At 40.9% G+C, this 27,635-nt stretch overlaps 1 protein-coding gene across 2 annotated transcripts in view; it reads right to left on the bottom strand.

Annotated features, from left to right (window-relative positions):
• The window catches only part of vegfc (vascular endothelial growth factor c), a 213,030-nt gene that overhangs the window by 67,878 nt on the left and 117,517 nt on the right, over positions 1–27,635 (bottom strand). For both annotated transcript variants that reach the window (XM_048525761.2, XM_048525771.2), the window contains exons 2-3: positions 22,844–23,051; positions 10,984–11,174 (exon numbers count right to left, since the gene is read on the bottom strand). In XM_048525761.2, the coding sequence (XP_048381718.1) occupies positions 10,984–11,174; positions 22,844–23,051 (399 nt within the window). The remainder of the gene's footprint in view (positions 1–10,983; positions 11,175–22,843; positions 23,052–27,635) is intronic.

Genomic DNA, 27,635 nt, shown 5'->3' with positions numbered 1-27,635 from the left:
ACACATTACTATGATTTCTCTCTACAGCTGTCGCCTGATCTGTTGAGCTTTTCCAGCAATTTGTGTTTTTGTAATTTCTGTCCTGTAGCTTTTTGAAGTCTTTCTCCATTTGAATAATATTCAGCTCCTCTATCCTTCCTGCTAAAATGTATTAGCTCATATTTTCCCATGTAATATTTCATCTGCCAAGTTTTACCCATTCACGCAGCCTGTCTATATCCCCTTTGTCTCATCCTCACATTTGCCTTCTCTACTAATTTTGCGTTATCTGCAAACTTAGTGTTACTACATTTACTTTGCTCATCTAAGTCATTAATATGTATCATAACTCCGCTGCAAATTACTAAATTGTAATCTGGTTTACAGATGTTTCTTTTTCAATATTTTGGCTGAGAGAGACTTTATTTTGTTCAGATTCTGCCTTAGAGGTTTTCTTTTCACCTTGTATCCAGCTCCAGTGTTGATTTTGCCATTGGGCCAAAGATCAATCTTATTGTTTTGCATTTGACTCACTGTAACAAAATGCATTCCTGTGCGCTTTTCCATTTCAAAGTTTGTTTTTGTTAGATTTTCTGGTGGTAGCATTGAGTATAAAGTCTCCAGGGGGAAGATAATATAATCTGATTCTGGTAACAGTCTGCTGCACTTACGTCTACACCCTTTTTGAATCTATGGTTTTCTGATTTTTGTATGCTCAATTAAGCGTTGTCTGGCCACAGTCACTACATCAAGAGGTGCAAACTTTTGCTTGTTGTTCTGCTGCTTTTGTCCTACCTTTTAGTTTGCAAACATTACTGCGCATCTTAATCGTCATTTTAAATTCAAACACGGTAACTTCTTTAAAAGAAAGTTTATTCTAGGTGAAATACATGGATATTATGACCTCCCTGTTTATTTTTGGAAAGGTTGAATTTGTGTCCAATGTCACTAATGGGCAGAGAAATGGCTATTTGTGTGTAAAACTGAAATGGTGCTTTAATGACTGCATCAAACAGGAAAATGCTGTTTATCAAATGAATCACCTCATCCTCAAATAAAACAGAGAACTATGGATGCTGCATATCTGGAACAAAAACAGAAATTGCTGGAGAAATTCAGCAGGTCTGGCAGCATCTGTAGGAAGGAAGCAGAGTTAACATTTTGAGTCCAGTAATTCTGACCTGCTGAGTTTCTCCAGCAATTTCGGTTTTTGTTTCACCTCACACTAGGCTTGATGTACCTTCCACTACAATAGCAATCCGATCAATACGAATAACTGTGTATTCCTGAGGAGATCCATAATACAAGGTTCTTCTGCATTGGCCACAGTGTCTATTTTTCGATGGTAAGTCCCATCAAAAATCAGAACAAAACAAATCTTTGCTTAATCATATATTCTTCTGCTTACAGAATCCATTATCAGATAAAACTAGTCTGGAATTTGAAATGCCTGTCAAAACTCTCTTCACATGTCCATCACTTATTGCAGATGGATCTTAGTGGCCATTTTCAATGGTGGCATCCTATTTTGATGTTTGTGAGACATATTCTGCTATAGTGATTAAAATATCTGTTGCAGGGTGCTCAGGAGTTTACAGACACTTCCTTTCACACCTGGGCCTGAGTTGTAATCCGGTCAGCAAGTATTTTGGAAGTGCCTTCTGTCTACCAATTACAGCCTATCTAAATGAAATAAATTTGAATAATGCCACGACAGTCTGGCAACATCGTACAGTGTAGCGAGGAGACTGGTATGGGAATGGAAAAGTCCACTGCTGCCTTTTGACAGTCTGAGGAGGTTCAGAGAAAGTTTTGCCAACGTGACGACAAAAAGAGAGTATTTGTGAGTTTATAGGGAAAGAGAAGATAAGTCAAAATAATAGTTTACTTTTTCAGAAGCCTGGTTCAGTTGGTTTGACTGAATAGACTCTTTCTATATGGTGTTATTCTATGGCCTGCCCATGGCTCCTTCATTTAAGAGGGTCTGTTGTATGAGTACAAGTACCTGGGCCTACACCACTGTCATCGCCTCAAGCTTATTGGCAAAAAGGTTGAGTCATTCTATATTATCATTTACTTCTGTATACAATAATACTCCCCATTAACCTATCACAAATGTCCTTTACTGTAAAATGAAAGCTTATTTTCTAGTATCCATGATTTGATATTTATACATTCCTTTCAATTATACATAAAATTACAGGTATTCTATCTTGAATTGCTCAATGTGACTCTATCCAGAGAGTGGGTACAGGAAAAGTTTGGATTGAGGATATGAAGGGCACATGTCGTAGCTATGATGCTAAGTTCAGTAAGGCCCCGTTCCAAACCTAAGGCGAGGTTAAGTTTGAGATCCAAGTGTAGCAAGTTGAAGTCAAATATGAAAAGGAAGTTCACAGTTCAGTATGAAGTCAAGTCTCAGGCTGAGGTCTGGGGTGCAGGGAGATGGGTCGGACTGGGTATAGGAATCCCAAGCTGAGAGCAAGTGCTACTAAGAGTAGTCACAAACATGGCCATCAAATTACAAGCACCTAATGGCATCTAATGACCTGTGAATTAATGATGGGATCTGGTTAAGACAAATCAGATTGGCGAATACCCAAGAAGCAAATGAGGTGATAGTTTTAGAAATCGTAAGCAGATCATGCATCACTTAAAATGATCTGTCAAGAGCTCCTGTGATACATTAGTAGTGTCTCTATCTGTAAATTAAATGGACGACCTCATCCTAAGTTTGATATAGAAATAGTACAGTACCTTCCACAATGCTAGAGAATCCAGTCAACAGGAAATGTTGTGTATTCTTGAGGAGATCCAAAAAGAAATCCATAAATAAAATCTCTATCTCTAAGTCAAGAGATCTGGATTCAAGTCTTATCTACTCCAGAAATATGTAATATCATCTATGAACAGGTTGATTAAAAAATACTTTAAGTAATGTTTGACACTATAATCAAGTTTCTAACATTTAACATATTTAATGCACAGGGGAGGGAATTGAATGATATAATTGAAAGATAAACGTTTAGGGCTGTCATTCATACATGGTAGGACTCGTACATTTCGGCCAGAAAGCATATGTTCAAATCCCACCTGCACCAGTGCTTTGTGTACTGTACCAAAACTGATTGATAAAAAATTACCTGGAAGGAAAATGTAAGCGCTGGAGAAGTTTTTGTTAATGACTTACGATGATTCATCGTCTAGAACGAATGGGGGAAGGGGGAATGGGTGGGGGATTAGTTCTGTGCACCAAACTCAATCAACAACATCACAAATATTGGCAAATGCCACTTTGGTTATCAGTAAAGCGTAGCCTTTAAAGTCTGCCAGCTTACTTTGACGAAGAATACTTTTGTTTGCTCCCCCTGAGAAGCATCAGCACAATTGAAATTTAGCATCACCGGGAAATTTGTCCAAGCAATCAGCCACTAACAAATGGTCAAGAATGAGAAATGAAACTGTGGAGAAATTCCTCTACGGGCAGCCAGTGTGTGCCTGATTTCATTTTGGCACACAATTCTTTGCCACTCATTGAAAGCTGGTGGGTGGGGTCTTCCTGCTGCAAGCTCAGTGGAAGGCTGTGCCCATGAGGGTCAATTGCTCCTCACATTTCAGAGGATGCCATAAGGATGCCATTCCCAAGGCACCCCGAGGACTGATGTCAAAAGTTTGTCATTTTTACTTGCTTTTCAAATTGTTCACAGGTAATAAATTGCAATACGGCAGCCTGCCAAAACTGCAATAACACTGAGACACTTTCAGCTTTAGTTACAAAGTACTGAATTGCATTTACAGAGTAACAGGCCATTTGACCTGACTGCTATATGCCGATGTTTATGTATCACACAAACTACCTTGTCTTTAATCAGGTTCTATAAAATCTGTTCAGCTGACAAGCTTGGAATTCCACTGTCCAGCTTGCACTTATGCAACTTAGACACTGCTATGGCTACTGATTTTTCTTATGGTTCATTCAGAGGACTTCAATAATCAGGATATGCTGGTGTTGATAAATAGAGTCCATTGTAATTTTAAGTGAGATACAGGTTTCCTTTCAGACTCTGATCAAATATAGACAAGCTAAATAGATTTAAGAACCGACTGGATACGTTTGACTCCCGTACCTTACTTTCACATGGGAAAGTTATATTACAGAGGAAATGGTTCATGTTTCGTTACATTTCCTCCAATCAGGTAAAAATAAATAAATTTCATCAGTCCTCTATGCTAAAGCTGAAACCGTGCCGTTTAGGGAGCCGTATGTAACATAAAGCCAAGCGCTTTTATGCATTTAAATTTTTTGTTCTTGCTCCTTTCGTTTAGGATTTTGCTGCATTGACAAAATTTCTTTACTTCTGTCATGTTCATTTACTATGGTCTTGCACAGAACGTTATGTTGCAGCAAAAAGGGACTTTGTTTTCTTCAATCAGTGGATGTGGGCATCATCGACTAGATCAGTTTTAATTGCCCATCCTTTATTACCCTTGAGAAGGTAGTAGGGAGCTGTTTTACTGAATTGGTGCAAGCCCATGGGGGCACTTTTGAAGCAGTTTCATAGAATGAAGTAAACACTGAAAGAACTCCTGATGCCTAAAATGGGCAACAGAAACAGAAATTGCTGGCAAAGCTGGGCAGGTCTGGCAGCAGGTCTGTGGAGAGAAACCAGAGTTAATGTTTCGGGTCCAGTTCTGAGAAAGGGTCACTGGACCTGAAATGTTAACTCTTATTTGTCTCCAAAGATGCTGCCAGGCCTGCTGAGCTTTTCCAGCAATTTCTGTTTTTGTTTGCGACAGAATAATGTGATTGGATGGGCCATTGCAAAGAATTTTTGAGTCAATTACTTTGGTGTGGCTTTGGAGTCACATGTAGGAAACAGTAAGGTGTAACAACAGATTTCCTTCCCTAAAGAATGTCAGTAAACCAGATGGGCTTTTACAAAATAGTTTAATGACCATTAGCCTAGGTTTTGTCTCCAGACTGATTAATTGAATCCAGATCTGCTCAGCTGTCATGATGGGATTGAGATTCATGTCTCTATAGCATTAGCCCACCCCTCTGGATTGTAAATTCAGTGACACTACTACTGCCCTGCCATATCGTATACTCTGTATACGCTTTTAAACTGCAGAGTTTAATGAGATTTGCTAGCAGACAGTGACCACTGTTTATTCATCTCTTCTTTTCACTTTCTAATTTATGTTAGGGACTCCGCTGTGGAGTAAATGGACACAATCATTTGCTTAACCAAAATTATCCACAGAAGTAAAAGCAAAATACTGCAGATGCTAGAAATCTGAAACAAGCATAGAGAACACTGGAGTATAAACAGGATCTGGCTGCCATCTCCCTCTTCACTTGCGTTGTAGGGGATTGAGAGATGTCCCAAGCAAACTCACCTCAAAAATATTTAATACCTCAGCCATATGGTCACTCTTCACTACATTGCTTCCCTCAATGTCCAACTCTTGCCCATTTTTGCACATTTACCGAAACTCTCACCCATGTTCTTCTTGCCACCATTTTTTGATGGGGCTCATTTTTAAAACAAAAAAATTACTCATGGGATGTGGGTATAGCTGGCAAGGCCAGAAATTATTGCCTATCCCTGGAGAAGGTGGTGGTGAGTTGGTTTCTTGTATCACTGCAGTCCCTTTGGTTTGGGTAGGCCCACAATGCATGCAGAAAGGAATTTGAAGATTTTGACCCAGGGACACTGAAAGAATGACAATGTTTCCAAATCAGACAGTGAGAGGGAACTCGCAGGGGTGGCGTTGCCATATATCTGCTGCCCTTGCCCTTCTCATTGATAATGTTCATGGGTTTGGAAGATGCTATCTAAGGAGCCTTGGTGAATTTCTGCAGTGCATCTTGTAAATGGTGCATGCTGCTGGCTACTGAGGAGGAGGGGAATGGACAAGATCTCAATCTAGACAAGTAATCCAGAACCCAGGTTAAAGTTCTGGTAACATCCAACTTTGGCAAATGAGAAATTTTGAATTTAATCAAATCTGGAATTTAATGCTGACCGCATAGCCGCTGTTGATTACGGTATAACATATCTGGTTCACGAATGTCTTTAGGGAAGGAAATCTGCTAACCTTACCTGATCTGACCCTATATGTGACTGCAGACACATGGTAACATTCTTAAATGGCTTCTAGGCAGTTAAGGATGAACAATAACTGTCAGCGTCACTGACATCCCAAGAACAATGTTTTTAAAAATGAGCTGTTTTTGTCTTGGATGGTTTGAAGCCAGCTGTAGTTGGTGAAGGCATTGCTTTCTTATTTCTATTATAAAATGGTCACCTTATGAAACTAGAAAATTGGCAGCCTTCCCTAAAAGATAAAGACAGAATTCTGCCATTTTTCAAGAGGTCACGCTGCATTCGACCTACATAATCACTTTAAAAAGAATGCGGCTTTCAGAAGGCAAAACATACAATGCTAACATTTTTCTGACATCATTTAAAAAAAATGTTTATGGGATGTGTGTGTTGTTTGCTGGTCATTTTATTGCCCATCCCAAGTTGCCCTTGAGGATTTGCTGGTGGGCTGCATTCTTGAACTGATGCAATCCATGTTGTTACATACAAAAGGAGAGAAAAATGAAAACAAAGTGCTTGATATAAAACTACATTGGATACACATTGCAGAAACAAGACTTTTGGCCCAACTAGTCGAAACCAGTGTTTGTATTCCATTTGAACCTCCTCTAAACTTTCCTTGCCTAAATCTATCCCAAAGTTCTGTTTCCTTCTCATTCACACAATTATTTAAACTCTTCTGAACTATTTCCACATGTTAGCTGCTTCCTGTAGTAGCACTTTTTTTTAAAAAAGGCAACAATTTGAGAATTGTGTCCAATTTTGGGCCCCACACCTCAGGAAGGACATACTAGCCCTGGAGCGTGCCCAGCAGAGATTCACACGGATGATCTCTGGAATGGTAGGTTTAACATATGATGAATGGCTAAGGATCCTGGGATTGTACTCATTAGAGTTTAGAAGGTTGAGGGGAGATCTAATAGAAACTTACAAGATAATGTATGGTTTGGAAGGGGTGGACGCTAGGAAGTTGTTTCCGTTAGGCGGGGAGACTAGGACCTGTGGGCACAGCCTTAAAATTAGAGGGGGTAAATTTAAAACGGAAATGAGACGACATTTCTTCAGCCAGAGAGTGGTGGGCTTGTGGAATTCATTGCCGCAGAGTGCAATGGAAGCCGGGACGTTGGATACCTTCAAGGCAGAGATCGACAAATTCTTGATCTCAGAAGGAATCAAGGGCTACGGGGAGAGTGCAGGGAAGTGAAGTTGAAATGCCCATCAGCCATGATTTAAATGGTGGAGTGGACTTGATGGGCTGAATGGCCTTACTTCGACTCCTATGCCTTATGGTCAAAGCCATTCAGCCCTCACAGCTACTCTGCCAGGGTACGATCATGGTTGATCTGACAGTCCTCGTGTCCACTATCCTGCCCTTTCATCATCCCCTACTGAGCAAGAATCTATCCATCTCAGCCTTAAATGTACATAAGGATTCTTCCCTCACAGCTCGCTGTGGTAAGGAATTCCAAAGGCTCAGAGTCCTCTGAGAGAAGAAATTTCTCCCTATCTCAGTTTTATACTGGCATCCCTTCATTCTGAGACAATGCCCTTTAGTCCTAGACTCTCCCATGAGGGAAAACATCCTGTCAGCATTGACACTGTCAAGCCTCATAAAAATGAAACGACCTTTCGTTCTTCCAAATATCATAAGACTTTAGACAATAATAAGACAATCTCTCCATTCTTGTGAATGTTCCCTGAATTGCCTGCAATAAAATGATATATTTCTTAAATAAAGGGAACTAAACTGCTTACGTTGTTTCAGATATGGTCTTACCAGCAGCTTGTACAGTTGTACTGAGATTTCTTTTCTCTTATATTCCAACCCCCTTGAAATAAGGGCCAATATTCCATTAGCCTTCTGGATTACCTGCTTAGCCTGTTTGCTAGCTTTCTGTGTTTCATGCACAAAGACCCCAAAGTCCCTTTGTGTTGCTTCTGTAGCTTTCTGTAGTTTCTTTCTATTTAACTAATATTTTATTCTTTTGCTCTCCATTCCAAAATGAACTTTGTATTTTTCCATATTATATCCATCTGCCAACCTTTGCTCACTTACTCAACTCATCAATATCTCTCTGTAAAATGTTCGTTTCCCTCTCACAACTTATCTATAATTTTGTGTCATCTGCCAATTTGACTACAGAACATTCGCTTCCTTCCCCCAAGTTCTTATGCACATTCAATTTCCTGGGAGTACCACTGTTTCTGTTCATTTACCTATTTATCTCAGTGCAGTCACAGCTAGGGGAAAGAAAGGATGACTCAGAGGGGAAAAAATACAGTATAAATCATCAATAATTGGGAATTAGTGTACTGGGTACACCAGAGCTTCATTCTGAGGTAAACATGTGAGATTAATGTGAGTTTTCCCTGGAATGCTTTCCTCCCACAGTCCCAAGATGTGCAGGCAAGGTGGATCGGCCATGCTAAATTGTCCGTAGTGTTCAGGGGTGTGTGGGTTATAGGGGGATGGTTCTGGATGGGATGCTCCAAGGGGCAGTGTGGACTTGTTGGGCTGAAGGGCCTGTTTCCACACTGTAGGGAATCTAATCTAATAACTGCACCTCTATTGGCAGAGAAGTAGCCACTGAAGGAGTCCAAAGATGTGCAGGCTAGGTGAATTGCCCATGCTAAATTGCCCATAGGGTTCAGGGATGGAGATAATGGGAACTGCAGATGCTGGAGATTCCAAGATAATAAAGGCAATGATGAAGGGTCTAGGCCCGAAACGTCAGCTTTTGTGCTCCTGAGATGCTGCTTGGCCTGCTGTGTTCATCCAGCCTCACATTTTATTATCTTGGGTTCAGGGATGTGTAGGTTAGGTGGGTTACAGGGGATGGGTCTAGTTGGAACGCTGAGAGAGTTGGTGTGGACTTGTTGGTTTGAAAGGCCTGTTTCCACATTGTAGGGAATCTAAGTCTAAGATTTAATATGATTTGGCTTGATTTATTGTTGTCACATGTAGCTGAGTACAGTGAAAAGTTTTGTTTTGCGAGCCGTACAGGCAGATCATTAAAACACGGTCATGTGGATCATAAGTTGTGCACGCTTTCAGTCTGAAAACTATATCGGCTCTGCTCACTTGTGCTGATCCCACCATTGTTCCAATCCTCCTCTGATAGCCTTTCTCAGGCTTGTCTGCTGTCTCTGACTGTGACTCTCTCTGCTCAAGCTCCTCACTCTGCAGCCTACCCCACTCCTGGAATGGTTAGAATTTTCACCAAGTCCAGCCTGGCCAGTCACTGGTCATTTCCCAGATACAGTTGGCAGTTCAAATCCCTGCACTCCTGCCATTGGCCTCCGCAGGAGTGATAAACAGGCTCCTGGGTTTGTACTCCATTCAATTTCTGGGTCTGGGGTTTCCAACAAAGGGAACTGCAAGACCATTTCATTGATACAACTGTGGGCTTTCAATCTTTCATTTCACTATTCGATTCCAGCTGAGACAAAGGAATATTCAGACATCCAAAAAATAGTAATAAAAGACAAAATAGTTGTTCAGTTTTGTTGAATTTTTTAGCAGCAGGCAAGAGCTTTACTGATGGAAATCCCCAATGGAGAGCAACAATTTCAACACCTCTGAAAATTCTTCATTAATTATATTACTAAGGAAACCAAGACTTGAATGCATGTAGCCAGCAATTTCTGGAAAGTAATGATGGTGTGGTTCATCCTGAAGCTTCTCAAAAATATTTTATAGGCCTTATGAGACTGAAGATAACTGTCTGAGAGGGTGGGGTGGTAGAGAACTATTAGCTTTCTCTTGTTATTTGTGGTGAAATTCTCTGCCCAAATATTAGAAGGTAGTTTAAGCTTTCTGGCAGTGCCACCATTTGAGACTGCACTGTTAATTCTGAGTCAAAGAGAGATAGGTTCCAGTGACACTCCAGGGACATGAGCGTTGAATATTGCCTGACATTCTGCTGCTTTACTAAAGAAATGATAACATTCTTGGATGCGCTGTCCTTTAGATGAAATGTTAAACTGAGGCCCTATCAGTCTGCTTTATTGGATGTCAAGGATCCTAAAACACTGTTTAGACTAGGTTCAACTCACTGTTCAGGGAGAGTATTCAACCTCCAGGCAGCATCACAAAAACACATAACATACCATTAGGCCTCAATGTTACCTGTTATAGAGTCACAGAAGTCTATAGCATAGAAACAGGCCTTTCAACCCCACTGGCCCATGCCACTCAGTTTTCACAATTAAACTAGTCCCATTTGCCTGCATTTGGTCCATACCCATCCCATCCATGTACTTGTCCAAATGTATCTTCAATGTCAAAATTGTACTCACTGCCACCACTACTTCTGGCAGCCCATTCCAGATACTCAGATCCCAGTGTGTGAAAAATTTTCCCCCCCCACTCCCCCCTTTTGTATCTCTCCCCTCGCACCCTAAACCTATGCCCTCCAGTTTCAGTCTCCCCTACCATTGGGAAAAGCTGTTGGCTATCTACCTTATCTATGCCTCTCACAATGGCCTAAAAAAATTGCAAGCAACATAATTTCTCGAGTACACTTCACCATTATTTTAATGATTAAAACGCTTCAAGGTGTCCATTAGTCATGAAATCTGCTATATAAATGCAAGATTCTTTTTCGTCTCATGTGGAATCATGGAGAGGCTCCACAAACTAGAGCTAAGCATGCTCCTGCAAAATGCATTATGTTATTGCTGCCATTAAATAATCGTGGGATATTAGAGTGATAGTGCAGTTGAGGCAAGGAATCAGCCAGGATCGTGTGAAATGACGGAGGAGACTCAAAGGGCAGTATGGCTGCTTTATTTTCTCATGTTCTTACAGTAGCTGGTCAATGCCACACAGATGCAGTTAACATTATCTGCAGTAAGCTTTGTAAAGTGAGCAACAAAAGCAATGAGTACTTACTGTCTTGCTGACATAAGAAGTGCTGGTGTTCATGCATGTTATTCCCTCGCTGTTGCAGCAACCGCCACATCTGTAGACAGACACGCAGGACGGTTTAAAGATGATGTTTGTTGCTGACCCAAATTCTTTCCCCACATCCAAGGACACCTCCCTGGGCATGCACTGAGTCCTTTTCCACTCAGTATCAATACCTGATTGGGCAGATTCAAATATCACAGAACAATAATCAAAACCTACTTGGATAAGATGGATGAAATACAATAAAGTGCCTTTAAATAAATCGATCGCGATGACATTCAAGAAAAGTTTCAATTTCGTCCCAAATCTTTGCTTATTTGCAAATGGCCATTCACACTTCAGCCAGAGAGATTTTAGTTTCTTCATTTTACCCATTACCATCCCCGTGGACTTTTGCACCATGGAAACTTTTGTCAGTTGATCTCTCCTGCCCTTCGCCCTGTCAAAGGCCTTCCCTTTCTTCTTTGCACTCCTTCCCATCCCCACTTGCTCAAAGCCAAGGATATGGTTGGTTTCGTGTAGAGCTGGATGAACACAGGAGGCCAAGCAGCATCAGAGGAGCAGGAAAGCTGACGTTTTGGGAGTGGGCCCTTCTTCAGGACCCTTTTTCTGAAGAAGGGTCCAGACCTGAAACACCGGCCTTCCTGCTCCTCTGATGCTGCTTGACCTGCTGTGTTCATCCAGCTCCATGCCTTGTTCTCTCAGATTCTCCAGCATCGACAGTTCCCACTATCTCTGATATTGTTAACTTCCCCTAGTTTTGATGGATAGTCACAGACCCGAGCCGTTAAACCTGTTTGTCTCTCTCTGGGCAGCTTGCAAAGGCAAAAGGAACTGTGCTGCCGAGATCCCAGGAAGTATCTTAAGAGAGCATAGATGGATTTTGGGAACGCTGAAGAGTTGACAACTATGTGGAGCTGAACAAAAGATGTGCTGAGGCCTGGGGCAGATCAAATATGCCATTATGCAGCACACCTGAGGGGATGAATGGCCTCTACCTGCCTCTATTTCTTATATTCTTATGTCGCTCTGCATGCTGCCAAAATTTTTCACAGCGGCTATAGAACATTTCTATAGGTTTGGCCTGGTGTTATTATGGCTGGACTGTTGACCAGGTAATGTTCTGGGCACCTGGGTCTGAAACCTGCCATAGCAGATGGTGGAACTTGAAGTCAGTAAAAACCTGGAATTTAGAGTCTAATGATGATCATGAGTTGATTGATGGGGAAACGTTCATCTGTTTCTCTAATGCCCTTTTGGGAAGGTAGCTGCTATCCTTACCTGGTCTGGTCTATATGTGGTTCAAGACCCACAGCAACGTGGTTGACTCTTAACTGCTGTCCGAGCTATTAGAGATGGGCAGTAACTGGTGGCTTGGCCAATGACACCCACTTAACACAAATGAATTAAGAGACAAAAGGTTCAGTTCTCCACACCTCAGTGGGAGAGGTATTGGTGAACCTGCATGCTGACCAGAAAATGTCAGTCAACTACTATCAACATGCCTTCCTCACAGAATCATTACAGCACGGGAGAAGGCCATTTAATTCCATGCTGGCTCTTCTGAGGAGAGATTCACGTTCTGCCCTTATACCTCCCCGCGTCATTGCATGTTCCCACTCTTCAGATAGTTAGATTGTTAGGAGTCACAAACTCTTCTTAGTTACACACCTACACTTTTGTGGATGACTAAGTCCTTTGATTCCCATCTCCCACCTTTGGAAATATGTACCAGATCTAGGATGATACCAAAAAAGTGACACATTGGTTTACAATATGAATATTTATCCTAACAACCTCTGTAAACTGCCCACCCTCTCGCCCCATTTTCCAGGGTCACAGAACAATAACATGGCAATATCTACTAATTAGTTTATGGCCACATACATAATATTATTGACTTTGCCTCACCATTAGCTTTGAACATTCTCATGCAATTTAACCAGGGATTCACGTTGTTGGACCCTTCTCCAAATAATGAATTGTCTCTGTGATATACATTCTCCTCTGGGCATGTACTCACAGTCTGTGCAATAAGAAATAGCAAGCGGAGTTGAAATTTTGGATCAAACTTCTCAGCCTCATTATTTGCTTTCGCACAAAGAAGACTAAAACAAAAGATGTAATTTTGTTGAATTAGCTTTGAGGACAAACAATCTAATGCTGACTTTACCAAAGTGTGCCTGATGCTTGTTATAGGTCTGCTTGTCATCAGTTTTGATGTAAATATGAAATACTTCACATTTGAAATGATAGTGCTACAAATGGACCATTAATCTTCAAGTCTACCATCTAATTTTTAATATCTGCAACCTCTCATGGCCTGAAATGTTTCTGATGAAGGAGAGGCACTGAATTGACATGGCTGTGATGTTTATCTGACCATAGGTTGAGGCAGTTTTTGAAAAATCATCAACAAACAAGATTCAGCCTGAACTGTTCTGAAACAACTGAAACCAATCATTGAGATCTGTAAGTCCTACTTGCTGGATGCCCTTCTGAAAATTGCACATATTCGAATGAAAGTCGTTTGCAAATAATTCAGCTCAGAGAAAACAATAAAACCAGTCACAGGGAACACACAAAGTAACTGGATTTCAGGCAACTGATTCTGGGTAATATGGAAGAAGGAAAATGATTTATAACAGGAAAATTGGAAGGCTTTCACTCTGTGTTTCTGTTTCTTTTTGCCTCATGAGGAACACCAGGTAGCAATAAAACAAATTGGGGAATTTGGTGAGCATTAAAGGGCATCTATGAATTTTGCCAAATGCTGAGCTCATAAGTCATTAATTAAACAATCATGGTCTCAGGTTACAATCTAATACCTCGATGAACTTTTGAAGACTACCAATTATTAATCTTCCTTTTAGTAGTTGACACTGTCTCCTTTTAAAAATTCATTCCTGTGCTGAGGCAGTTCATGATTTTGAGTAGGGCTGCTTGGCAATAAAGTTCCTCTTTCTTTCACTTATGGTAACCTTGTGAATGGTTCCTTAATTGTGAATTCTACTGTGTTTAAAACAAACGGTGATTTAGCGGCATGCTAAGAAGAATTATGCTTTGATTCAGCCAACTGCGGAGGTTAATATCAGGAAAGCTGATTTGGCCCTCTACGTCTCATTTCAACACATATTTTATGCTGCCTATTATTTAACCCAGTATCGTCCAAACAGGATTTCCAACTCAAAAGTTACGTGTCTATCCATATATCAAAAATGGGGCAGAGTCACAGAGTAGTGAGAGAAGTGGAGCAATGGATTGCTGTTCCCAGGACTGTGTCCCAACAGCAATGTGGGTTCACCTCCATCACATGGACAACTGCAGTTCAAGATGGCTGCTCACCATTGCCTTCTTAAGGATGATCAGAGATGGGCAATTAACTCTAGCCCAGCTAACAATGCCCACATTCCATGAACAATGAAAGAAATAATCATCATGGCACAGAAGTAGAGCAATTTTACCGCAAAACAGCTGTTACAATGTATTCATATACAGTTAAGCACTGATTTCCTTTATAGAATCATACTTTCAGGTCATAAAATGACATATTTCATTAATAATTATATTTACAGGCCGGGGCTTTTCTCAGCGGTGTATAGGAGGTTGAGAGGTGGCCTTCCAGAGGTTTATAAAGTCATGAGTGGCATGGATAGAGTGAATAGCAAAGGTCTTTCCCTACAGTAGGGGAATTCAAAATTAAGGGGCATATTTTGAAGTGAGAGGGGAAATATTTAAAAAAGGACCTGAGCAGCAACTACATGATGTGTTTATGGAATGAAGTTCCAGAGGAAGTGATAGATGTAGGTATAATTACAATATTTAAAATATATTAGTGTATGTTAATGAATAGGAAAGGTTTGGAGAGATATGGGCCAAATACAGGCAAACGGGACTAGTTTAGGTAGGGAAACTTGGTCAGCATGGAATAGTTGGACCGAAGGGTCTGGTTCTGTGCTTCATGACCCTGTGACTGTAAGCATTATATTAAAGAAAGTATTATGTTATAAATATAATAAAGTATTATACAGTTAGATATTGATTTCTTTTCTTGAATCATACCTTCAGGCCACAAAATGACATATTTCAGCAAACAATTTCTCCTGGACACTTTGTGAATGAATTAATTATTGAATCTCTAAAGACCAGATTTTGTTACACATTCCATATAGCACACTGAAAAGAATCTTGAGCTTATGTTCTCCTTCTTTTCCAATTGGGCGGTGAACCGAAAGTACTCAATGTTGATTCGGTCATCATGCTTTCGCTAGGCATACACCATCCTGTTTGTGTTGGCATCTCTGAGGTTGTTTGAGGTCTTTAAACGCAGTGAAGTTCAGTCTCTTAATGCCAGTATAAACTCGACAGATTCAACACTGCAAACTGATGATCATCTTAAATAAACCCACTTACTTCGCAGAACCAGGTTAGAAGAAATACACCTTATATTGGAGCTTCTATTCTGCTAAGCACTTCACACAGCAACTGGGACACTGCATCCAGTTGATGGACCAGCCAATCACAGAATGTTCCAATATCAAACAAGGTCACTTGGACATCATGGCTGACAAATAAACATCAAGTCTAACCCCATTTTTCAGACTTCAGCCCGTAGCCTCACGTGTTACATGTCCACGGACAATTTTTTTTCCCTTATTCATTCACGGGATGAGGGCATGGCTAGTCAGGCAAACTTCGTTGCCCATCCTTAATCTCAGAGGGCAGTTAAAAAAGTCAACCACATTGCTGTGGGTCTGGAGTCACATGTAGGCCAGACCAGGAAAGGATGGCACTTTTCTTTCCTAAAGGGCATTAGTGAACCAGATGGGCTTATTCCTAACAATCGATTCATGGATATCATTAGACTTTTCAATTCCAGCCTTGTACTTTAAGTTGAGGGGTGAAAGATATAGGACAGATGTCAGAGGTTGATTCTTTACTCAGAGAGTAGTAAGGGTATGGAACGCTTTGCCTGCAACGGTAGTAGATTCACCAACTTTAAGTACATTTAAGTCATCATAGGACAAGCATATGGACGTACATGGAATAGTGTAGGTTAGATGGGCTTCAGATTGGTATGGCAGGTCGGCACAACATCGAGGGCCGAAGGGCCTGTACTGTGCTGTAATGTTCTATGTTCTATGTTCTACCCTCTGCTGTGGTGGGAATTTGAACCCGGTCCCCAGAACATTATCTGAGTTAACAGTCCAGTGATAATATCACTAGGTCATTACCTCCCTTACGCACATATGCACATACATTTTAACTACCTTGAACATTTCTTCCTGTCTCATCCTGTCAGGCAGACAGCAGGTAACTACAAGATGCAGGCAAAAGCATTGCCATTCAGCTTCCCAATAAATCTCCAATCTACACGCCTGGTTCGCTGAGGTGAATAGGAATTCCTCACGCTATCAAATAGTTTTATACGCATTAATTAGAGTTCCTTTCAGCCTCCGATTTTGACTTCTACATATAACCCATTTTGACTTCAAAATTAAATCTGTAGAACACAATTTATAAGGCTACCTTGAGTCCCTGAAGTGGTCTCTAATTCGTTTTCTCTATGGTTGCTTTTTTCACTTTAAGTTCAACTTCCTGGTGGAAAGTATTAATACAGCGAGGGGATAAAAACTGAATCAGGTGGGGAACAGGTAACTTGTAGCACTGGGTCTGTTTAACCAGTTACATGCCTTTCTTAATATTCCTTTCTGTTGAAAAGAACAGCTTTTATTGCCAAGGTAGGAAAACTCCTGCCATCAGAACCAGTTTAGCCACAGCATCTATAAAAATGCTAAATCCTCAAATTGGGTCAGCAGGTTTACGAAATTCCTAATGATTCATCTCAGATCAGGGACAGAGAGGAAACTTCTGTGGGGAAAGTTTCCCAACATCAGCTTACCAGCTTTGTCACAGCACAAACGTAAATACCGACGAGCCAGGCCAGTTGTTCCACTTATTGTTGGCAATCACAGGCATATAATTTCCTCTTGACTGCTGTCTGTATTAATCCACACAGTAAACCAAACAAGAATTGACTCTTCATAGTGTGGGGGCCAACGCCATCTCACTAGGTACTGGCTCAGTCTGCCTTCAGGAGAATGGAGCTATTCAAGATGTGAATATTTTATTCAGGTCACAAGGGGGCATATTTGTCACATCCTACTTCATGCTATAAGTAGGTTTCGGGAAGTGCAAATCTGCTGCAATAAAAAGTAAAATGCCTCGACCTTTCGTAATTGGTACCACTGAGCCGAGAAGGTATCTAAGAAAGACTCAGACATGAACCATATTTACGACATAGATTCTCCTGCTTGTTGACTGTTACATAGAAAGTAGGAGCAGGAGTAGGCCCTTTGGGCCCACTGCACATTTCAGCAGTTTCATGGTTATAGAGTCATAGAGTTTTACAACACAGAGGCAGACTCTTTGGTCCAACTTATCCATGCCAACAAGGTATCCTAAATTAATTCAGTCCCATTTGTCAGCATTTGGTCCATATCCCTCCAAGCCTTTCCTCTTCATATATCCATCCAGATGCCTTTTAAATGTTGTAATTGTGCCAGCCTTCACCACTTCCTCTGGCAGCTCATTCCATTCATGCACCAACTTCTGCGTGAAAAAGTTGTCCCTTAGGTCCCTTTCATATCTTTCTCCTCTCACCTTAAAGCTATACCCGCTAGTTTTAGACTCCGCACCCTGAGAAAAGACCTAGGCTATTCACCCTTTCCATGCCCCTCATCATTTTATAAACTTCTATAACCTCAACCTCCCAACGCTCCAGGGAAAATTGCCTCAGCTTATTCAACCTCTCCCTGTAGCTCAAACACTCCAGTCCTGGCAACATCCTTGTAAATCTTTTCTGTGTCCTTTCAAGTTTAACACCATCTTTCCTACAGCAGGGGATATCCAACTCATATCCTGTTCCTGCTTATTCCCCATATGCTTTCATCTCTTTAGCCCTAAAAACTACATATAAATCCTTCTTGAAAAATATTGAATGCTTTGACCTCAACCTCTTTCTGTGGAAGAGAATTCCACAGGCTCACCACTGTCTGGGTGAAGACATTTCTCCTCGTCACTGTTCTACATAGCCTACCTTGTGACGTCTCCTTCTGGACTCCCCGACCATCAGGGACAGCCTTTCTGTATTTACCCTATTTAGTACTGTTTAGAAAATTCATGGGTTTCTATGAGATCCTTCTAAATTGCAGTCAGTATAGACGTAATCAATCCAGCCTCTGTTTGTAAACACGTCCTGGTACTCAGATGGGACAGATATCAAAATCTCATAATATCAGCACATGACCAGGTTACTGCAGTATTTTTTCAGGTGACCTCTCTTGTATTTTGTGGTATTTACGACCGTTACCAGAAGTGATGCTGTTTAAAGATTGTTTGCGGCAATTTGTTGCCCCCAGTTCTCCTCTGTCTTTGCTATTCCTTGACCTCTCTAGTGATTACTGGTAAAGGATACTCCACTATAAAATATCAACAGGAGAGGCACCGTTCTTAGACAGCGGGACCATCGTAGTAATAAGTGCAACTACATTTGGCCAGGAGAAATGAATAGAGCAGAAAATGCTGGAAAAACTCAGCAGGCCTGGCAGCATTTGTAGAGAGAGAAACAGACTTTGTATTTCGATTCTGATATGTTTCCTCCAAGCCAGTACCAAACATGGATAATGGTCAGTGATAATGGGAACTGCAGATGCTGGAGATATTGGTCAGTTCGTTTAGCCAAAATATGTCAGGAAGACTGAATCTTCAGAGCACCATTTGGAAAAAATTGTATGTGTAGACCATGGGCTGAATTTCATGTTTCTTTTGGCTCATCTAAATACTTTGTGAGCACCTTGAGGGCTCCACCTCTATGATCTATATGGGCAATAAGTTCCAGATACAAACGATCCTTTGATGAAAGTAACTCTTTCTGAAATCCCCTCTAAACCTCCCACGTTATCTTAAAATGGTGCCCTTTGATTATTGACTATTCCACTAAGAGGAAAAGTTTCACCCTATCTTCTCTCTCGATGGCCCTCGTAACCCGAATCAGGTTCCCTCCCCACCTCCTCCCCAAGCCATCTCTGCCCTAAGGAAAACAACTAGAGCCTACTTGGTCTCTCTTCATAGCTGAATCGCCTAAGACCATGAAGCATCCTGTCGAACCTCCTCTGTGCCTTCATTCGCGTAATCATATTGTTTCTACAGTGTGGTAACCTGAACTACACAGTGCTGCAGCTGTGAGCTAGCTAATGCTATATGCAGCTCCATCATAATCTTCTTGCTCTGGTATTCAATGCCTTGACTAATAAGGGCATGTATCTTATTTGCCTTCTTGGTCATTTCATCTGCCTGTCTGACTGCCTGCAAGGATCTAGGGTCATGCACACCAAAGCCCCTCTAATCGTCCCAGAATCCAACTATTTATCATGTCCCCCCTTGCCCTGATAGTCCTCCAAAAATGCACCACCTTGCACTTTTCAGACAAAATTCCATTTGCCACTATTGAGCCCCTGTCTATATTGTCCTGTGGTCTAAGGCCTTCCTCATTATTTACTACAACTTTTTGTAACATCTGCTCGACTTACTGATCATATTTTCCACATTCATGTACAATACAAACAGCAAGGAACTCAGCATCAAACCCAGTAGTACACCAATGAACTCAGGCTTTGTTACAAAACTACCCTTCGGCCAATACTCTCTGCTTCCTGCACTAAGTCAATTTTGGATCCAGTTTGTCAAATTGCCCTGGATCTCATTGGCTTCTTAATCAGCCTGCCATGTCAGACCTTGTCAAAAGCCTGACTGAGGTCCATGTACACCACATCAACTGCACTACCCTCATTTACACACTTGATCAATTCCTCGAAAGATCCAAATTTATTAGGCATAATGTCCTCTGAAAAAATCATGCTGATCAAACGTTGCCTAAGTGGAGATTAATTTTCTCCTTAAGAATTTTCTCCATTCATTTCCCTACCACTAAAGTGAGATTCACTGATCTGTAACTCCCTGGGTTTATCCTCAACATGTTTTTTGAGAGGTGGAACCACGTTATCTGTTCGCCAATCCTCTGGCATCTCTGCTGTGGTCAGAGAGGAATTAAAAGTTTGAATCAGAGCACCTGCAATTTCCTCTTCACCTCCCACAGCAGCCTGGGATACAGCCTGGAGATATGACAATCTGCTCAAGAATCTCTCAGGCACTATCCCCAAATTCTGAACTTATATTCCCTTCTTCTGCATGAAGCCAGAAGTGAAGTACTCATTGAACACCCTACTCATGTCCTCTGGCTCCACACATACAGATTATATCTACTGTCCCAAATGGACTGTGCTCATTCGCTGGCTATCTTCCCTTTAATATACTTATCAAATATCATGGGCTTTTCCCTAATTTTACGTGCCAGTTATATTTTCATATCCCCTTCTTTACTCTCTTATTTGCTTTTATGAGATCCCCTTCTGCACTTTCTATGCTCTACTGCTGCCGCCACTGATTCATTCCCTTTCTACTTGGAAGCCTCTTTTTAATTTTATCCATCCCTGAATATTCCTAGAGATCCAGGGTTCTCTGGGCTTGCTGCTCCTGCATTTCACACTGAAAGGAGCATGTTGGGCCTGTATTCTCCCCATTTTGTTTTTGAATACCTCCCATTGTTCTGCTGTAGATTCTTCTACAGGCAGCTGTTTCTAGTTTACTTTGGCTAGATCCTGCCTTATTTTAATAAAATCTGCCTTGTCCCCAGTTGAAACCCTTTAGTGCCGACCATTTTTCTCCTTTTCTGTAACAAACTTCAATCATATTCTAGTTGTAGTCATGATCACTAAAATGATCCCTCATTGCGACCTGGATCACCTATCTAGCTTTGCTCCCCAGAATTGGACAAAGCACTCAGTCATTCTTTGTTGGATCTTCCACGTGTTGATATAAAAGCTCCCCTGAATATATTTCAAGAATTCTACTCCCTTTAAACATTTACACTGTGACTGTCCCAATCAATGATGTACAACTTGAAACTTCTAAACTCACCTTCAATGAATTGTCTACATATCAGCTCCTCTATTGCCTGCTGACTATTTTGGGCCCTCTAATACCCTCCCTGCAATATGACTGCCTCTTTTTTATTCCTAAATTCTACTCACAAAGTCTCACTTGAAGATCCTTCAAAATAATTGTCTGTCCTTAATTAATAATGCACCACCACCTCCACTTTCATCCCTCTCTTGTCTCACTTGACACCATGGGAGCACCTAAAGAAACACAGACCATACATTTGCAAGAGGTCCATCAATATATGTTCGATAATTGATCTTTCAATGGAATGACAGCAGAAAATGTTGTAGCAAGTCCCAAGGATGAAGACAATCCTGGGACTCAACATTTGTATCAGGCAAGATGACAAACCAATTGCATTTCGATTCCAAAATATATCACAAGCGCAATGCAATTATTCCAATATAACATGTGAAACATTAACTAATTAGCATCAAAAGATTCCATGCAAAAAGGCTCAACAAACTATTCGCTGAAAGCAGTCACAATCCACGAAGAACAATTTGCTGCTAACTACTGACAAATGTGCCACAGCGACAGTAATGACTTCTGCTGCAAGTACAGAGAGATGTCTCCTACAAACCTGGTACCAAAATGGTCCCTTCAGGTACACTAACTTGTCTTCCAAACTCAGTCAGTTAAATTGTTTGATCATTCTACCCTGTTATAAAGCTGGAAATACTAGAAAAAGTCCATATGAAGGGACTTAAAAGAGGCAGTGATAGATCTTGCAAGTTGCATGTAAAACTGAGAATCATGAAGATTTTATAAAAATACAAATTTCAATAAATCAAATTGTAAACACAATCCAGGCAATTCATTCACACATCTATCATCACACCTCCAAGGCCTTTGAGATGTCCCCCAAAAAAACACACACAGATATGTATGAACATCTGTTTCTAAATATCACCAACTTATTCTGTAATGTGTAAATGTTGAAACTTACAAGGTGCTTTTATTCCTTCCTGCATTTATTGAAACCAAGGTTTTCAGGTACTGCCAGCCACTTGTTTAGAAGGGTAGGGAAGCTTTGCTGCCTGTAGAAGAAAATTAGGGGTGGCACAGTGGCTCAGTGGTAGCATTGCTACCTCGCAGCTCCAGAGATCTGGGTTCGATTCTCAGCTTTGGGTGACTGCCTGCATGAAGTATGCATGTTCTCCCCATGTTGGCAGGCATTTCCCTGGGTGGTCTGGTTTCCTCCCACAGTCCAGAGGTGTGCAGGCTAGATGGATTGACCATGCTAAATTGGCCAGAATGTTCAGGGATATGCAGGCTAGGTGGGTGAGCCATGGAAATGTGGAGGTACAGGGATGGGGTGGGTCGGGATGTCCTTCAGAGAGTCAGTGCGTGCTCAACAGACCAAACGGCCTGCTTCCACAACGTAGGAGTTCTATGGTAACCCTTTAAAAATCCTGGAGGGAAACTGAAATGACAGTGATGTAGTAGCATGGGCCAATCTGAGACACATTCCAAATGGGGTACATACTTTCAGGGGCAGGCAACATACTCTTCCAAGTAGAAATTATTGAACTGTATTTCTCTGCCAGTGCTGTTGTTAAATGTGTCTAAACTCTCCTTCAGAAGTTAAAAAAAGCTTTGGCAATTACCTTAAAGTTATTTTCAGTTAAAAGGGTAGAGATTTGTAGATTGCACATTGAGGACACTGCTAAATTCAGCACGGGGTAATGATTGAAATGCAGTTTACAATAACAAATGTTTTGGTCATAAGTTTGGAATGCTGTTGAGAGAAGCTTTCAGCTTCGAGACGGAGACTTACTTTTTAGGATCTCAGGGTTATAGTATGTTGCTGCAAATGTCACTGGTTCCTCCGTGGCTGTTCCAAAGCCGGTTTCTTTGTAGTGTGGTCGGCCTTTCATCAACTGGCATTTCAACATTTTCCAGTGCTCTGGGTAGAATATCGTCATGAGTTCATCCACACTGGATACAGACCGCAACTGATGTTCCAGTTCACTGCTCATATGACCCTGACAAAGAACACAAAGACCGTCAGTGAAACAGCACACGGGCAGCAATACAGATGTGGCAATGCTTGAAATTAGGGCAGCACAGTGGCCTGGCACACACATTTACAAATATTTGACTGCAGCTGAGGCTATCCTGTCACTAGATGAATGGAATCCCATTTCTGGATGATACATTGTGCAACAGATGGCCCTGACTTGTTCGGAATGAAAGATAATTGCACCATAGCAATGAATTCTGCTGATACACTTGATAAAATGCAAAAGCCACAAAGATTAATGGCCTGTGCACCTCAATAAAGAACACCAGAGCTAAATGGTGTAGTGATAATGTTACTGGTGCAACAATTATTGAAGTCTGGACTAATATTCCTGGAAATGGGAGTTCAACTCCTAGCAAGGCTACTTGTGTTGTCAAATGCAGTTTATAAACCAAATTCATATTCAAAACAGTTACTGGAAAAATTGGAAGGGGTAGGGGGTAAAGTTGTTAAACTATTTAGCATTAATTGTATTAATCTGTACGAATCGAATCCACACAGACATAGAGATATGCATACAGATTTGGTCCCCTTCCTTGAGAAGGGATGTAATTGCATTGGAGTCAGTTCAGAGAAGGTTTACTACATTGATTCCAGAGATGCAAGGCATGTCTAATGAGGAGAGATCAAGCAGTTTAGCCCTATGCTCGCTAAGTTTGTAATAAGTAGAGACTCAAATGATGTGAGCAAGATGCTAAAGGGGATTGACAAATAGATGTGGTGTGGATGTTTCCCCTTCTGGGGCAATGTAGAATGAGAGGTCATAGTTTGAGGATAAGGAACGGCAGATTTAAACAGAGATGAGGAGGAATTACGTCTCCCAAAGGGTCATGTATCTGTGGAATTCACTATTCCACGGTGCGATGGATGCCAGGGATAAATTTGAGGAGGAGATAAACCAGGGGTTTTTAATTAGTGATGGACTAAATGGTTAGGGGGAGTGGGCAAGAAATTGGAATTGAGAAGGAGGTCAGATACCATGTTCGTACTGAATGAGAGAGTAGGCTCGAGGAGCTGAATTGCCCACTCCTGGATCTAATGTTTTTATTTATTCTTATATGGGTGTGGATTCACAGAGTCAGGATAGCTTCGGAAATTTTTGTTGTGAAGTGATGTGTTCCAAATGGGAAGTGGAGCAAATCACAGGGAACAAGAGTAGGAGGTTCTGGCTGTGAAGGAGAGAGTTATGTAGAAAGCTTGCCTTGGATAAACAGACAATAGTTTCATTTGAAGAAAAAGAACAAAACACAAAACTTCCACCCACCCCTTCATATCCTTCTCCCTCACACATGTCCTATGCCTCGAGCATGCCAATCTATGCCATCTGAATTCAAACTATACCCCTTCTTCCACACACCCATCATGCTTCAGAGCTCCTGAGCAAACTCAAGACCCCATATCCCTTCACCACCCCAACCCACCTTTACTCTCATATCACACCTAGTATGCATCAATGACATGTCTCAGGGTCAATGCAGGGATAAGATAAAATAAAGTTCTTTTAAAATAAATTTATAATTGTCTATTGCAGACATCACCCCATTGAAAAGAATGCAGTGCGCAATTGCTTATAGGAACAAACACTGGAATTCATTTATAGTCCCAGTGATATGAGGAACTCTCCTACAAGCACCGTCAGTGCATTACACATGTACTGCAGTGGTTTAAGAAAGGAGCTCATCAATGCCTTCTCAAAGGCAATTAGGGGTGGCCATTAAAAGGTGCCCTAGCCAACTTCACAACTGCCCCAAGAAATGCATTAGTAAAATAATAAAGGGATGATCTGATTGTGGTGTTTAAGATGACTAAACGAGTTTCTTGGGTAGATAGTAAGAAATGATTCCCTCTGGCAAAGAAGTACAGAGCAATGGGGCATGACATAAAATGGGAACTTAGCTGTTCAGCTGGGTAACATTTTTTCACACAACAAGGAGTAGGAGCTTGGAGCTTTCTCTCTTAAAAAAAGCTGCTGAGGCAAAGCTAATTGAATGCGGATTTATAGAATTGTGTTATGCAAGTGTCCAAATAGTGTAGGAGGATGAAGTGTAGATGGCTGAAGTTAAAACCATGAAAGCATAAGCAATAGAAACAGGAGCAGGGTATTTGGCCCTTTGAGTTTTTTCTGCCATTCAACAGAATCAAAGCTGATCTGACATTCCTCATGTCCACATTCTTACTTTTTCTCCAACTCCTTTGATTACCCTACTGATCAAGAATCTATCTCAGCATTAAATATACACAAGAACTCTGCCCCACAGATGTCTGAGACAACGAGTTCCAAAGATGCACAACCCTCTGAGAGAAGGTTCGGAACAGCCTCAATCTAACTGTCTGATATAACAGCCTTATGAGGCTGAAAATCCTATCTATGTTCCTAAGTTTCTTAAAACTTCTATGTAACAATGTGACACAACTTATTTTTGCTAATCGTCAAGCCTTATCAAGAAATAAGAAAACAACTTTAATATGGAGTGAATCGTTATCTTTGGTGGGGAGTGAGTATGAGGGAATGGGGCCATTAAAAAATGTTTAGGTGGCACACTGTAAAAATCAAGACATATAATTCCCACTATCACGATATTACTGTCAACTATAAAGGGATTAAAGACTGATCCTGCCTAATTGGATTCTGTATGGACAAACTGCATTAAGGAAATCTGGTAAAGCAATTGTGACCATCTTCTGAAACTCCACTCACAGAGGTATCCACATGCTGGGTTTGACACATCCCATTAATTTACTCTTCTGTTAAAGATTAGGTCACGCAGCTTTGGAAGCCAAAATCAGGCATATAACTTTTTATCTCAGTCAATTGTTAAATAATAAAGCAACTGGTTTTGAAGAAATGGCCTGAAATGCGATGATATGGCTGTCAAGTTTATTTATATACATGATCAAGTGTTTAATTTGTTTTAATTAACTGACAATGTTTTCTCTTTATCAGATAAGCAAACCTACTTTGGATAAAGGATTTATAATTTCCAGCTGTTAAACATTGGGATGTGGAGCTGAAAGCTCGGTTAACAGACTGCACTGCCTTTAATAGGCTTTGTATGTAAGTTAATGGGTGATTTACTGGTGGTGGTTAATAGCTTAAAACAAGTATCATGGCTGATTTGGTGACTGAAAAGAAATGCTCAATTTGTATAAGAACACTTCAGGGTTACAGGGATAGGGTGGGGAGATGGGTTTGGGTGGGGATGGTCTTTGGAGGGTCAGTGTGGGCTCAGTGAGCCAAATGGCCTGCTTCCACACTGCAAGGATTCAATCATACTGTGAAAAAAAACGCTGACTAAATCATCTGCACTGCCCTTAGCAGGCTGTGCTTGTGAAATAATCAATTGGAAAATACAAGTGTTAGATTGGTGGCGGTTAATAGTTACAAATTGCCACAGATATTTTGGTGGTGGGGACAGTCATTCAGTTGTGTGTGAAATTACTCCTGTGTGTAAAGGAAAACCAAAGAGAAAAAAAGCAGCTGAGCTAATTTGGTGTAATTGCAACACCTCTGATGGACTTTGCACGTAAATTGATAATTAATTGGGAACACAGGTGATTTAGTGGCGGTAGATAAAGTTGAAAAGTAACATGGTGATGGACAAAAATGCTTCGTTATGTGTGAAAGCACTTCGGGCTATAGACAAAAAGCTGAGTTAAACATCAATTCAAAACAAAGTCTACGAATTTGATATGAAAAATTCTACAGTCATTTGAGCTATTTTTTTCAATTAACTCCAAACTTGTCATTGATTGTTCCATAATCTAAAGTACTATTTTAAGATGAATGAGGTAACATTTATTCTTAATCTGCATTTGAGATCATCGAGCAAACATATTTTTTCTGTGTGCTAAATGCCAAGATGGAAGATTTTGACTAAATGTTTGGCTTTCCTTCCGAAAGCTGCAACACATTTTCAGGCCTTGCTGTTCTACTTTCCTTCAAACCACAAATTGAGATTTCAACTTTAACTCTTTCATTTGTGTAATCCTATATATAGATTTGAACAAAAATGGCCACACAGTCGCGTCAAGTTATGGGCTGGCATGGTGCAGATCGTTTTTAATCACAACCAGGGCCAGCTGGCAACTGTGTGTGAATTTGAAAAGAATTGGGTGAAGCTGTCACAGCATACGTTGACATACTCATTTGAGCATTGCCTTTAAGCAATAAACAAAAGCTCACTTAAACTGTGCTGCATCTTAGCAGTGGTAGGGCACCCTAATGCTTAAAGGTCAAAAGATGGGACTCAGGCATCTCCAATGATTAGTATTTCAGCATGACTTTGATTTCAAAATAAGTCCAAGTTCTTCATTCCTGAATGCCAAAGTCACTTAAGCTGCATATAAATCACAGCGTTTAAGTACAATTTAGGCTCGACCCAAAAAGAATTCCCTCTGTAGATCCCAACTATTTAAAGAAGATCTGTTGTCTATTTGGAAGGGATTATTGAGCATCTGCAACCCTGTAACTAGCCAATGAAACCCTGGTTTTCAGTTTTACCACTGGTTAATTGATACACTGATCAGACGGTTTCGGATCCACAAC

The sequence above is a fragment of the Stegostoma tigrinum genome, chromosome 3 (assembly GCF_030684315.1).
Source record: "Stegostoma tigrinum isolate sSteTig4 chromosome 3, sSteTig4.hap1, whole genome shotgun sequence".
NCBI lineage: Eukaryota > Metazoa > Chordata > Chondrichthyes > Orectolobiformes > Stegostomatidae > Stegostoma > Stegostoma tigrinum.
Note: the sequence above shows the minus strand (reverse complement) of the source record. Positions and strands in the feature narration are given on the sequence as shown.